Below are 13,187 nucleotides of genomic sequence, written 5' to 3'. Positions count from 1 at the left end.
ATGAGATTTGAGTGAATGGTTAAGTGTCACCTGTGGCAGAGAAATTACAGTAAAAGAAGTGAAGTGTCCACTGGATTTGGCAAAATAAAGGACACCTTAGAGAGAGCACCATGAATGGAAGGAAGGGAGAATAAGGCAGGTGGGAAGTGGGTTGAGAATATATATGGAAAGTAAAGAAGCTAAAAAATCATACATGCACTATTCTTTTGAGAAGTTTTATTGAGGAAGTAAGGCAAGAGCAGTACCTCTTTCTTCTCTTCTCCCCTAACATCGCCAGCCCCCGCCCCCATTCCTTTCTTTCCTGATGATGGGTGGGTGAGAACTAAACACATTTTGTATGTTCTGAGTGAAGAAGAGTCAGTTTGAGGGAGAGGTTGAAGATACAGAAGAGAGAGAAGAAAATACAGCACAGGCCTGGAAGAATGCAGAAGATGGAACCAAGAAAGGCAGTGTCTCCTCCTATGAGATGAAACTGCGATGATAAAGATGGGAACACATATAGAAAGAATAGGATGGAAAAAGTAGTTGAGATGGTTCATGTTTGAATAATCTAAGCCTTCTTGCTGAAGTAAAGGGGTCATTCCACCCCCAGGTGTGAAGTGATGATGGTCAGAGCCAAGAGCTTACTTATATTTGTTTTCTCGGCAGAGGAAAAGCTATGAATGATCTCATCTTTTAAAGAGTGATGTTCTTCTTCCCTCAAACAGGGGAAAATGTCACTCCAATAACAACAGAAAAAAAGGCCAAGGCCATATAAGTGCCAAAAGGAGGTCAAAAAAATTCCAAGTTCCACCACCATATTTAGGATAGACAGCGGTCCTCTTCTCTGTTAACTATAAGCAGATATGCAGTAAAAGTACACCACAACATCTTGTGTACCACGCTTTCAAGTGTTAAATTTAGATTTGTGTATCACGAAAGGTTTTACTGGCCACAAAACATCTGGGTTCCCATGTCTTGAAGCAGCTTGAGTAGTTCACAATGCATTAGAAATGCGCTAGAGAAAACACCCTTTAGAATTTGAAAATAGTGCCTACCCAAGATGGGAAGTAAGCCTCTGGCTCAAAGTATTTTCCATAGTGCTTATTCCTTTTGAAGTTCCCAAGATCAGCCTGCAGGGCAAAGGCTGCCAGCAGGAAGTAGGCCTCCTCTCGGAGCACACACTGAGAATGAAGAACTTGTTTTCTCAGGTGCCAGTAATAATAGTATCTTGCTGCTCTGTCACTAGGAAAATAAAAGAAAACAGAACTCACATTTTGATGGAACAGTCCAATGGCATGTAAACAGAACCCAAATCCTGCCATCCATCTGGTGACAGGAGCCCTTCTGTTTCTGCCTCTCCCTTCCTAGCTCTCCTCCTCCCTCCCTCCTCACTGAAAAGGGAGAGGTTGTAGCTAATACCTGATCGCTAGTGTCACTGAGGTCGCAGAGGAGTCAGACTCTAAATCAGACTACCCAGGCTGCAAAAATAAATTTCCTAAGGCTTGTGACATTTAATTCATTCAGAGAAGAGAAAAAAGGTCTGAATTATTCCACTCCAATACAGTATTTCATTTAACAACTATTAGAATAGAAGCCTAGGCATTTGTTGTCTGTATTAAAGTAATTCTGCTCCAGTGACATAATATGGGCAAATCTCTGAGGGGCAATTCTGGCTTAATGTTTTGTTATTCTTTTTTTGTTTGTTTTTTGTTTTTCAGCTATAAACCCTACAAATACTCCAAGTCCCTTTAAGAAGGTTTCTGTTTTCTATGTCCTTCTAGAAAAAATTTTCTTAACTACACTGTTTTCATATCTCTCTATGAATGAATGAACTGAAAGCTTTAAAATTTTTTTCGTTGTTATTATTAAAAGGATATTATTTATGGGCACGTTTCTACAGGCAAATGTCATGACAATCACAATGCTTCCTACAAATGAAAATAGTAATAGCACGCTCATTACAATCCTTTGAGGTCAGAAATAAACACCAAACCAAACCAAACCCGCTGCCGTCAAGTCGATTCCGAGTCATAGTGACCCTACAGGACAGAGGAGAACTGCCCCATAGAGTTTCCAAGGAGCACCTGGCAGATTCGAACTGCTGACCTCTTGGTTAGCAGCCATACCACTTAACCACTATGCCACCAGGGTTTCCAGAAATAAACACAGTCACCATTAAATACACTGAGTAAGAAGTACTGACTGGGTAAAGACATGGTCAAAGCTCCATAATATGTCACAGGCAAATAGGATGCCTTCACGATCAAAGTAAAAATGCAAGAAAAACATGTATTTGTGTGTGTGTGTGTACGTATGTATGCACTTAAATGAGCTTATTTATCCTCCTGTTAAAAAAAAAAAAATTTTTTTTTCTTTTAGGTTGAGTGTTCACCTGAGATTCACAGCTCATTAGTTGATGATAATAAAAACATAAGGCTATGTTTAAGTATGGAGAGCTGAAGACAAGCATTTATGTAAGTTTTTTTCCTTTCGGACGGAGTACTTTTCAGAGCATTTCTTTTTATAATACTGACCACACAGTGTAACCCTGGGGAAAAAGGTAGAAGTAAAGGTATGAATTACGCATTCATTAGCCCCAGGGGGTAATTAGTAGCTAAATAAGACATTTTCCTTCATTCCAAAGCATTCCACACTTATCAGGTAAATTGTGAGAAAAATCTATATAAACAGAATAACTGACAAAGTTTTTCCAGCCTTTAAAAAACAAATTCTTTACTGTCTAATATTTTTTACTTCTTAATTTGCATCTGGAGTGATGTAAATATGAAGAGCAAATCTTTTAAATGCAACCAAGTGCATCTTTCTCTCTTTTACGTGGGTTTTTCGAACTTCAAAAATCAATAAATGAAACAATTCACATTACTATTATTTTCAATCGACCAACAAAATCACCTCTGAAACTTTTTCCATCTTATTGTTTTTGTTGTTGTGTGCCGTCAAGTCGATTCCAACTCATATTGATCCTCTAGAGCAGAGTAAAACTGCCCCCACAGGGCTTCCTAGGCTATAATCTTTAAGGGAGCAGATTGCTAGGTCTTTTACTAGAACAGCTGGTAGATTCAAACAACTGACCTTTCAGTTAGCAGCCTAGCATTTAACCACTGCACCATGAGGGCTCATACTCTTAACTGAATTCTTCAAATAGTGAATTCTAAATTTATATCATTAGCATATTATTGTTCATGCGTCCACCTCCAGAACAAGAATCAGCAAACTGCCACTGTCAAACTGCATCTAAGACTCTCAGAGGACAGCTCCACTGCTCTTAATTTTAGCTTTCAAGCTACTGTCAAGCATAAAGGACCCCAAATGTGGAAGGGAAACTGGGCTCTACAAATACTGTGTACTTTATACGAGAGGGTTCCTGCCCCCGCCCCTGCCCCACCCTCCACAGGAAAAGGATATAATCCTTTAATCAGTTTTTCTACCCTTCACAAAAGTGCTAGTTCCTTCTTGAAAGAAATATCTTTCTGGTGGCTGATTTGTCACTGAAAATTTGGAATATAGAAAATGTGAGCCAGTGACATTTTCACTGACAGTCTAACATCATCATTCAGTCATTTTATTCATTCATTCAGCAAATATTTACTGAGTGCCTACTGTTTCAGGCACATCAAGTACAAAAAGATTAAAAAAAAAAAAAACCTTTCTCTTATGGAATCTAAGACAAAGGAGCCCTGTTGGTGCAGTGGTTAAGTGCTCAGCTGCTAACCGAAAGGTCAGTGGTTCAAACCCACTAGCTGCTCCATGGGAGAAAGATGTGCAGTCTGCTTCCATAAAGATTTACAGCCTTGGAAACACTATGGGGAAGTTCTACTCTGGCCCACAGAGTCACTATGAGTCGGAATCAACTCAACAGCAGTGGGGGGTGAAGACAAATAATAAACATAAGTAACTTGTTTCATATGTTAGAAAGGACATAAGTGCTATGGGAAAAAAAAAAGGTTTAGACTCTCTTTTCCTCATACCTGATCAATCTGCCATTTTCCACATAGTACTGTACGCGAAAGTGGATGATCATAGGAGGTCCAAACTGGTCAATACCCTAAAATAAACGTACATTTTAAATTGAAGCTATTTTTAGGTACTTCAAAAATGGGTTTCAAAAGCAGCCAAAATACCATACTTGAGAGATACCGTTTAAACACTGAAAGGTTTTACCCACTTCTAATGAGTGGGGCTTCTGATGGGTAGACAGTTATCTCATATGGATACCAGGTCCATGTAAAACCAGAAATGTATAATGCAAAATGGGCACCATCACTCTATCTGATTCTCATTCACGGTTATGCCAATGTCAACATGAGAGAGATAAAAATAAATGCCAGTGGAAATTTCTAGCTGAGATCCAGTTCCTCTCACTGCTCTGTCCCCTGTGGTGACCATTTGCTCCTTATTACAAATGTTCTCTTGTTCCTCTGACATTCCACATACCAAATTCTAATATGCTGTTTGTTTATTCAGATATTCATGTTCCTTACTTTGTAGTTAGCTTTGAAGTAGTCTTTCAGCTTATTCCAAGAATTCTTAAATACAAATTGGAGAATCCTGGATTAGACACTGGTTTTATTCTTGACTACTTGGGTGATTCTGGAAACAGTATGTAAAGTCCCCACGAATACTCCTAGGTGTACATGGAGTTTACGTTTACTAAATAAAGGCACCAGGTACAATAAAATAATAAAGTATCAAATGCGAGTACAGTAAAAGTAGATTAAAAATTCCTTAGAACTTCCAGACCATCAGTTTTGACAACTGACATGGCTACAGGAAAATAACAAATACTTATTCTATCTACCTTGAGGTTTCACTTCAAAGCATTATCCCAAAATTACTAAAAAGTTATTATCTGACTATTTTACCAGGTATCTGAAATCTATTGTTATATGCTATAAGCAATTCATACTTGACTAATTTGACATTTTAAAACTTATTTCCATTTCCCATTCTCTACTGCATAACACAGTGTTAATATTTTCTTCTAATGTATAATAGCTAAAATAAACATTAAAAAAAATAATTTTGCTCATAAATGCAATCTCACCCAAGTGACTTCGTATTGGCGTACCTTGCTGGCCTCTTTCTTCCATTCTTTTGGACAATATTTATAAAGCTTTTGTGACAACTCCATATATACATGTTCATTATCTATACATGAAAAAAAGGAGACAAAAAGATAAACAATAGATTTTAAAAAGGTAAAGAATATAAAAAGAAACAATTTTTTTTTTAAGAGCCTCGATATTTGAGAAAAATAGTCTTTCAGACTATTCCTTCTCTGTGTTCTCCACATCAAAACACAGAGTGGCAAAATGATAAACCATTATTTGCAATGCCTTTGGGATTGATCTCATGGGACCTATAAACCAAAACTAAACCTGTTGCCGTCAAGTTGATTTCAACACACAGCGACCCTACAGGACAGGGCAGAATTGCCCTATAGGTTTCCCAAGGCTACAATGGAAGTAGGCTGTCACATCTTTCTCCCGAGAAATGGCTGGTGAGTTCGAACTGCTGACATTTCAGTTAGCAGCTGAGCACTTAACCACTGCGCAACCAGGGCTCCTATCTCGTGGGAAGAGAAGAATCTTATAAAAAACAAGCATAAAGAATGCACAAAATATTCCTCAAGGGAATGGTGTTCATAAGATGAGCAAAAACTAAGATTGTTAAAACCCATGTAAAAATGATCTGAACATGTGAAAACAAGTTGGTAAAAAATATAAAAATTTTCAGATTTCCCAAGAAGAATCTTTTAAAAGAGAGATACACTTCTGTCTTAGTCATCTAGTGCTGCCATAACAGAAATACCACAAGTGGATGATGCTAACAGACAGAAATTTATTTTCTCACAGCCTAGTAGGTTATAAGTCCAAATTCAGGGCGTTGGCTCCAGGGGAAGGCTTTCTCTCTCTGTCAGCTCTGGAGGAAGGTCCTTGTCCTCAATCCTCCCCTGGATGAGGAACTTCTCAGGTGCGGGGACCCCGCTCTGTTCCTGGTGCTGCTTTCTTGGTGGTGTGAGGTCCCCAACTCTCTGCTTGCTTCCCTTTCCTTTTAGGCACACCCCAGGGAAACTCCCTTTACCTTGGATCAGGGAGGTGACCTCAGTAAGGATGGTGTTACAATCCCACCCTAATCCCCTCAACATAAAATTACAATCACAAAATGGAAGACAACCACACAATACTGGGAATCATGGCCTAACCAACTTGATACACATATTTTTGGGGGGACATGATTCAATCCATGACATTCCACCCTTTGGCCCCCTAAAAATCACATCCTTGCAAGAAGTAAAACATATTCACCACATTGTATCATAGTAAATAAAAGTCTTAACTCCAAGTCCAAAATCCAAAAATTCTTCTTCATCTGTGAAATCTAAAATATAAGTTATCTGCTTCCAAAGGTACAATGGCAGAACAGGCACAAGCTAGACATTTCCATCACAAATGGGAGATACTGAAGGGAAAAGAAGGCATAACAGGCACCAAGCAAGTAAGCAGAAGACATTACATTAGTCCTCAAAGCCCTGAAAATAATCCCCTGTTCTCTGAGACAATTTAAACAATAACCCTGCCCTCTAAAAAAAAAAATTCTAGCCTCTAGATATTGGCCACACTCTCCTGATCATAAGTGGAGGCCTCTTGGCCCTGGGCTTCAGCTCCACCTTCTAGGCTCACTGGGACTGCAACCCTACTCCCTAGACTTTAGGCGCATCATTCTCCAATTCCATCTGAGTGGCAATTCCACCCTTAGAAACACCAGAGGCCACGGCTCCGCCCTTTGGAACCCCTGAGGTCACGGCCATACCTTTTGAGGCTGAGGCAGCTCGGCCTACTTCTGTTGTCTCTTAAGCTTCTGCTTCCTAGCTTCTTGGCCTCCTGGCTCTTGGGGCCTCACACCTGTATCTGCCCTGCTGGGGCAAGTGTTCCAAAGCCCTGTAGCTCCATCAGTAAGTGTCTAGAGGCACCACACTCTGCCAGGAAGCCTCCTGCACACAGGCACTCGGCTCTCTTGCTCTGTGGGTTGGCTCCAGCGCTGTCTCACGGCTCTGCTGCTGTTGCCACTTCTCTGCAACTGTAGGTTCTCCACTGCACTGGTCCTTTGCTGCTGTCACAACTCAACACATTCACAGTTTTAAAACTGCTTCTACATTTTCGGTATCTGTTAGAGCAGCACCCCACTCTCGTGGTATCAAATTCTGTCTTAGTCATCTAGCATTGCCATAACAGAAATACCACAAGTGGATCGCTTTAACAAAGAGAAATTTATTTTCTCACCGCCTAGTAGGTTGTTGTTAGGTGCCGTCAAATCGGTTCCGACTCATAGCGATCCTACCCACAACAGAATGAAACACTGCCCGGTCCTGAGGCATCCTTACAATCGTTGCTATGCTTAACCCCATTGTTGCAGCCACTGTGTCAATCCACCTTGTTGAGGGTCTTCCTCTTTTCCGCTGACCCTGTACTTTGCCAAGCATGATGTCCTTCTCCAGAGACTGATCCCTCCTGACAACATGTCCAAAGTATGTAAGACACAGTCTTGCCATCCTTGCTTCTAAGGAGCATTCTGGTTGTACTTCTTCCAAGACAGATTTATTTGTTCTTCTGGCAGTCCATGGTATGTTCAATATTCTTCGCCAACACCACAATTCAAAGGCGTCAACTCTTCTTCGGTCTTCCTTATTCATTGGCCAGCTTTCACATTCATATGATGCAATTGAAAATTCCATGGCTTGGGTCAGGCACACCTTAGTCTTCAAGGTGACATCTTTGCTCTTCAGCACTTTAAAAAGGTCCTTTGCAGCAGATTTACCCAATGCAATGTGGCTTTTGATTTCTTGACTGCTGCTTCCATGGCTGTTGATTGTGGATCCAAGTAAAATGAAATCCTTGACTACTTAAATCTTTTCTCCGTTTATTATGATGTTGCTCATTGGTCCAGCTGTGACCATTTTTATTTTCTTTATGTTGAGGTGCAATCCATACTGAAGGCTGTGGTCTTTGATCTTCGTTAATAAGTGCTTCAAGTCCTCTTCACTTTCAGCAAGGAAGGATGTGTCATCTGCGTAACGCAGGTTGTTAATGAGTCTTCCTCCAATCCTGATGTCCCGTTCTTCTTCCTATAGTCTAGCTTCTCGTATCATTTGCTCAGCATACAGATTGAATAGGTATGGTGAAAGAACACAACCCTTTCGCACACCTTTCCTGACTTTAAACCAATCAGTATCCCCTTGTTCTGTCCAAACAACTGCCTCTTGATCTATGTAAAGGTTCCTCATGAGCACAATTAAGTGTTCTGGAATTCCCATTCTTTGCAGTGTTATCCATAATTTGTTATGATCCACAGTCGAATGCCTTTGCATAGTCCATAAAACACAGGTAAACATCCTTCTGGTATTCTCTGCTTTCAGCCAGGATCCATCTGACATTAGCAATGATATCCCTGGTTCCACGTCCTCTTCTGAAACTGGCCTGAATTTCTGGCAGTTCCCTGTAGATATACTGCTGCAGCTGTTTTTGAATGATCTTCAGCAAAATTTTACTTGCGTGTGATATTAATGATATTGTTCTATAATTTCCACATTTGGTTGGATCACCTTTCTTGGGAATACGCATAAATATGAATCTCTTCCAGTCAGATGGCCATGAAGCTGTCTTCCATATTTCTTGGCATAGACGAGTGAGTACCTCCAGCACTGCATTCGTTTGTAGAAACATCTCAATTGATATTCCATCAGTTCCTGAGGCCTTGTTTTTCACCAATGCCTTCAGAGCAGTTTGGACTTCTTCCTTCAGTACCATTGGTTCCTGATCATATGCTACCTCTCGAAATGGTTACAAGTAGTAGGTTACAAGTTCAAATTCAAGGTGTCGGCTCCAGAGGAAGGATTTCTCTCTCTGTAGGCTCTGGAGGAAGGTCGCTGTCATCAGCCTTCCCATGGTCAGGGAGCTTCTCAGGCACAGGGACCCTGAGTCCACAGAATGTGCTCTGCTCCTGTTGCTGCTTTCTTGGTGGTATGAGGTCCCCAACTCTCTGCTTGCTTCCCTTTCCTTTTATCTCTTGAGAGATAAAAGGTGGTGCAGGCCTCACCCCAGGGAAACTCCCTTTACCTTAGATCAGCGAGGCGACCTCAGTAAGGGTGGTGTTACAATCCCACGCTAATCCTCTCAACATAAAATTACAATCACAAAATGGAAGACAACCACACGATACTGGGAATCATGGCCTAACCAAGTTGATACACATACTTTTGGGGGGACATAATTCAATCCATGACAACTTTCGAAGAGGTGCTTCAGCATTCTTATCTTGTTGTCGTTAGGTGCTGTCAAATTGGTTCTGACTCATAGCAACATTATGTATCACAGAACAAAAAGCTGCCTGGTCCTGCACCATCCTTACAATCATCATTATGCTTGAGCCCACTGTTGCAGCCACTGTGTCAATCCATCTTGTTGAGGGTCTTCCTCTTTTCCGCTGACTCTGTACTTTACCAAGCATGATGTCTTTCTCCAGGGACTGATTCCTTCTGACAACATGTCCAAAGTATGTAAGACGCAGTCTTGCCATCCTTGCTCCTAAGGAGCATTCTGGTTGCAACTCTTCCGAGACAGATTTGTTCATTCTTTGGGCAGTCCATGATATATTTAATATTCTCTTATCTTGTACAATGTTTTAAATCTTTTCTAAAAAGCTATTCCTTTTTCTCTAATTTCCTAACCATGACTAAGGCGACATCCTCTGTCCCCATGGAAAACTCAAAAAAACCAAACCCACTGCCATCAAGTCAATTCCAACTCATAGCAACCCTAAAGGACAGAGTAGAACTGCCCCATAGAGTTTCCAAGGAGCACCTGGTGGATTTGAACTGCCGACTTTTGGTTAGCAGCCAGAGCTCCTGACCACTACGCAATCAGGGTTTCCACCCCATGGAAAGCTCTGTATAAAAAGGTAAAATGCACTTATTTTAGAAGGGAAGTGTGTTCATTTACTATTCCAAGGATAACAACTTGACTACACTGTTAACTTCTGACTAAATCCTGGGATTTGACTGGAAAAATACCATGATATAAATGGTATATTAAGTCAACCAATTTGAATCATAAATAAGAAAGAGGGCCCAAAGACAAAAAAAAAAAAGGATACTACTTAAATTCATTAATCAGGTCAACTAAAACCATCTCCCATCTCTCACTGACTAAACACAAAATGGTAGGACCAGACAACCTTCCTGTCGAATCTGATTTGTAGTTCGGTTTGATTTCCCATGTGAAGAGGCAGCATAGTGAGTAGAATTGAGACTGTTCACCACAAGAACACTTACGTATTTTTAAACTACCACTATGTCTCTACCACCTGCCAGTGTGACCAGAGCTTTAAGAATTCCCATGCACACATCAATCCTGCAAAGCAGGTACAGAAGTAATTTCCATTTGGCATGTGAGAAAACTGAAGACGAGAGAAATCAAATGATATGTCCAAAGCCAGACAGCTAGTTAGTGGTAGAACCAGAATTAGAGCCAGGTCATTTGATTCTTATTCCAGTGTTCTTTCTTGACACCACAATCTCTCTTTTAAAAAGGACATCTTAAAAAACTTTTATTTTGAAACCTAAGGAAGCTGTAAACTTGTCTTCTTGGACTGACTTGTTGAACAACAAGGATCAACAGTCTGGCTATAGCTGTAATTAAAAGAATTAACTATGAGTATAGAATAATAAAAGAAAAATTATTTACAATCTGTTGGGTATCTTATAGCTCCTAGCCCCTTCTTTGAAAGAATCATGGAGGTATGTATTAACACAAGGATGGAGCTCAGCATTTGTGTTTTTATTGCTTTAACTACAAGAAGAAACTGAAGAGCAAATGGTTGACTCATAGGGTCCTAATGTGTTCTCTACTCCATGTTGCCCAGTTTCTCTTAAAAAGGAACTGAAAATGGTTCACATCTTGCAGAGGGAAGACCTTATTTATCAACTGATCATGATACACTTCCCAACATGTCAGACCTAAGCAGTTTATAGTATTGACCAGATTCTCAAGATTTCTTAAGATTTTAAATTTAAATCAAACAGAATAATTCAAATCTAAGTATAAAATATGATTAAATACATTTCAAAAAAGGGTCTTTTTGATAAACTGACCAGAGATATGAAAGCTTTTGGGCATCTAAAAGATGAAATTAATTAAGAGAAATTTAAAAACATGATTTGAAAGAAGAAAGCTCAAAGAGAATGGCTACAGATAAGTCCTAGGAACTTTGACTGAGGAGTTATGCATGGGGGAGGTGGGGAGAAAGCTTATCTGGAGCCTTTACTTGAAAATCTTCTCCACATAAAGCATACAGAAGAAACTGACCCCATATTTCCAAGTCATACTGACTAAAAAAATAGGCAAGGGGTACTAATGGAAAAACAGAAAATAAAGAGTGAATTAATATATCATTTTGTTATATAGTAAATAGCACAAGATCTTGAATAAGGAAATGTCAGTTTTATTATGTTTAGATTTCTTTAGTGTTAAAAATCATAAAACAAATTAAATTATGAAAATATCCAGGATATTTTCTTACTAGCTCCAGTTGCTGCCTGAACACAATGAAACAAAAATCAAGCTTCATTAGTTGCAAACACATAAAACCCAGGCTACTGAAGAATGATTTTTTAAGTTCAAGCTATATTTAATATCTGATATAAAACCCTAAATGTTGTAAGAAATATACAATAATTGAGATTAAAAACGAATACCAGACTAAAAATTATGATCACTTATACAGGCATTTTGACAATCACAATTTTATAGCAGCATGTCCGATTTAAGTTACAGCTATAAAATGTCATTTCCTCAGAGACAGTTTGGTGAAATCACTAGTGACAGGACTGGAGACTTACTTTGTATGACACTGAGTCCAAAAAGGTGACAGTCCTTTAGCCTGAGCAGGTCACACACCTGGACCAGCAACTGATGACATAGAATTTTAACCTGTAGGGGGGAAAAAAAGCATGAATTGAAATAACAATTCAATTAAGTCCTCACAAAAAGCCACAATTAGACAATTTAATGTATTATAAATATACATCTTGAAAGGGCAAGCTGACACTAGCAAAATAACTACTGGTTTATGGAAATCACTTTAATTTATGGCTGTGTTTCAATAATGATTATCACAATACCAATTTTTACAACATAGTAATGAAGTACCAGTGCAATCTTACACAAGACTCATAAATCTTATGGCACATGGACAAGGCCTTACTCTAAAACCACGGTGTATAATAAATGAGTTTTTCAGAGTATACCCAGAACAGCCTAATACTCAGATTATCAAAAGTATTAACTTGGCAAGTATCTTTTCAAGAAAAGTTTTCCTCTTGATAGTCTAAACAAAATACTCACATACTGCACAATGAGTGAATGCCTAGCTTTTATTTATTGCAATAAATCACTTCTGTCTAATATCTTTTTAATACTTAAAGCAGATTCCTTTTCTGAGTCTGGTATAATTCACACGTAACAAAACTATATTAATTTGGAACTCTGGGGATGTTATTCTGAATAAGTCATCGCATTTTAAATACGTAACAGAATAGTTTTTAAAAGATACAGATTAAAAATTTTCTCAAATGTTTAATGAAGTTGGGTTTTTTTTTTTTTGGTAATTCTGCTTAGTAATTTGGTGATTCAGAATCAACAAAGCTTATTAGAATTAGGATTGAATTTAAGAGATCACTCAGGTCAATTTCTTCATTTTACAGAAGTAGAAAATAAAACCCAGAAAATGTAAAGTCATATAACCAACAGTGACAAGACAGAAACTCACAACTGTACTCACTTGTGTATTAAAATATATTTATATATGTATATTAAAGTATGTGCAATTTAATAGTTTATCAAATGAATTGTAAAAATAGCATGTGGTGTTTCCCCTCTGATTTATACTATTAATTTGCAAATTTGTTCTTAAATGATAATGATACCAATTACATTTTAATTACTATAAATTCTAAGTCAGTTAACTCTGAATTAATGATGCTTTCTTACATCTTAATATGAAACTCAGATTTAGAAAATAAAAACATGCCAAAGTCCTTCAAAAATTGAAAGCCAAACATTTCAGAACTGGTGATAATTCCAACTGCAGTAAGAAAAATAGGTATACTGTTCTTTTCCGCATTCATT

General features: G+C 38.6%; 1 protein-coding gene across 4 annotated transcripts in view; it reads right to left on the bottom strand.

The window, feature by feature from the left end:
• Window positions 1-13,187, bottom strand: part of FRMD6 (FERM domain containing 6) — an 89,121-nt gene that overhangs the window by 28,176 nt on the left and 47,758 nt on the right. For 2 of the 4 annotated variants that reach the window (XM_049897933.1, XM_049897935.1), the window contains exons 3-6: window positions 11,900-11,990; window positions 5,048-5,151; window positions 3,972-4,048; window positions 1,038-1,224 (exon numbers count right to left, since the gene is read on the bottom strand). In XM_049897933.1, the coding sequence (XP_049753890.1) occupies window positions 1,038-1,224; window positions 3,972-4,048; window positions 5,048-5,151; window positions 11,900-11,990 (459 nt within the window). The remainder of the gene's footprint in view (window positions 1-1,037; window positions 1,225-3,971; window positions 4,049-5,047; window positions 5,152-11,899; window positions 11,991-13,187) is intronic. The other 2 variants (XM_049897934.1, XM_049897936.1) reach the window with 1 other exon arrangement.

Source organism: Elephas maximus, chromosome 10 (genome assembly GCF_024166365.1).
Source record: "Elephas maximus indicus isolate mEleMax1 chromosome 10, mEleMax1 primary haplotype, whole genome shotgun sequence".
Taxonomy (NCBI): Eukaryota; Metazoa; Chordata; class Mammalia; order Proboscidea; family Elephantidae; genus Elephas; species Elephas maximus.
Note: the sequence above shows the minus strand (reverse complement) of the source record. Positions and strands in the feature narration are given on the sequence as shown.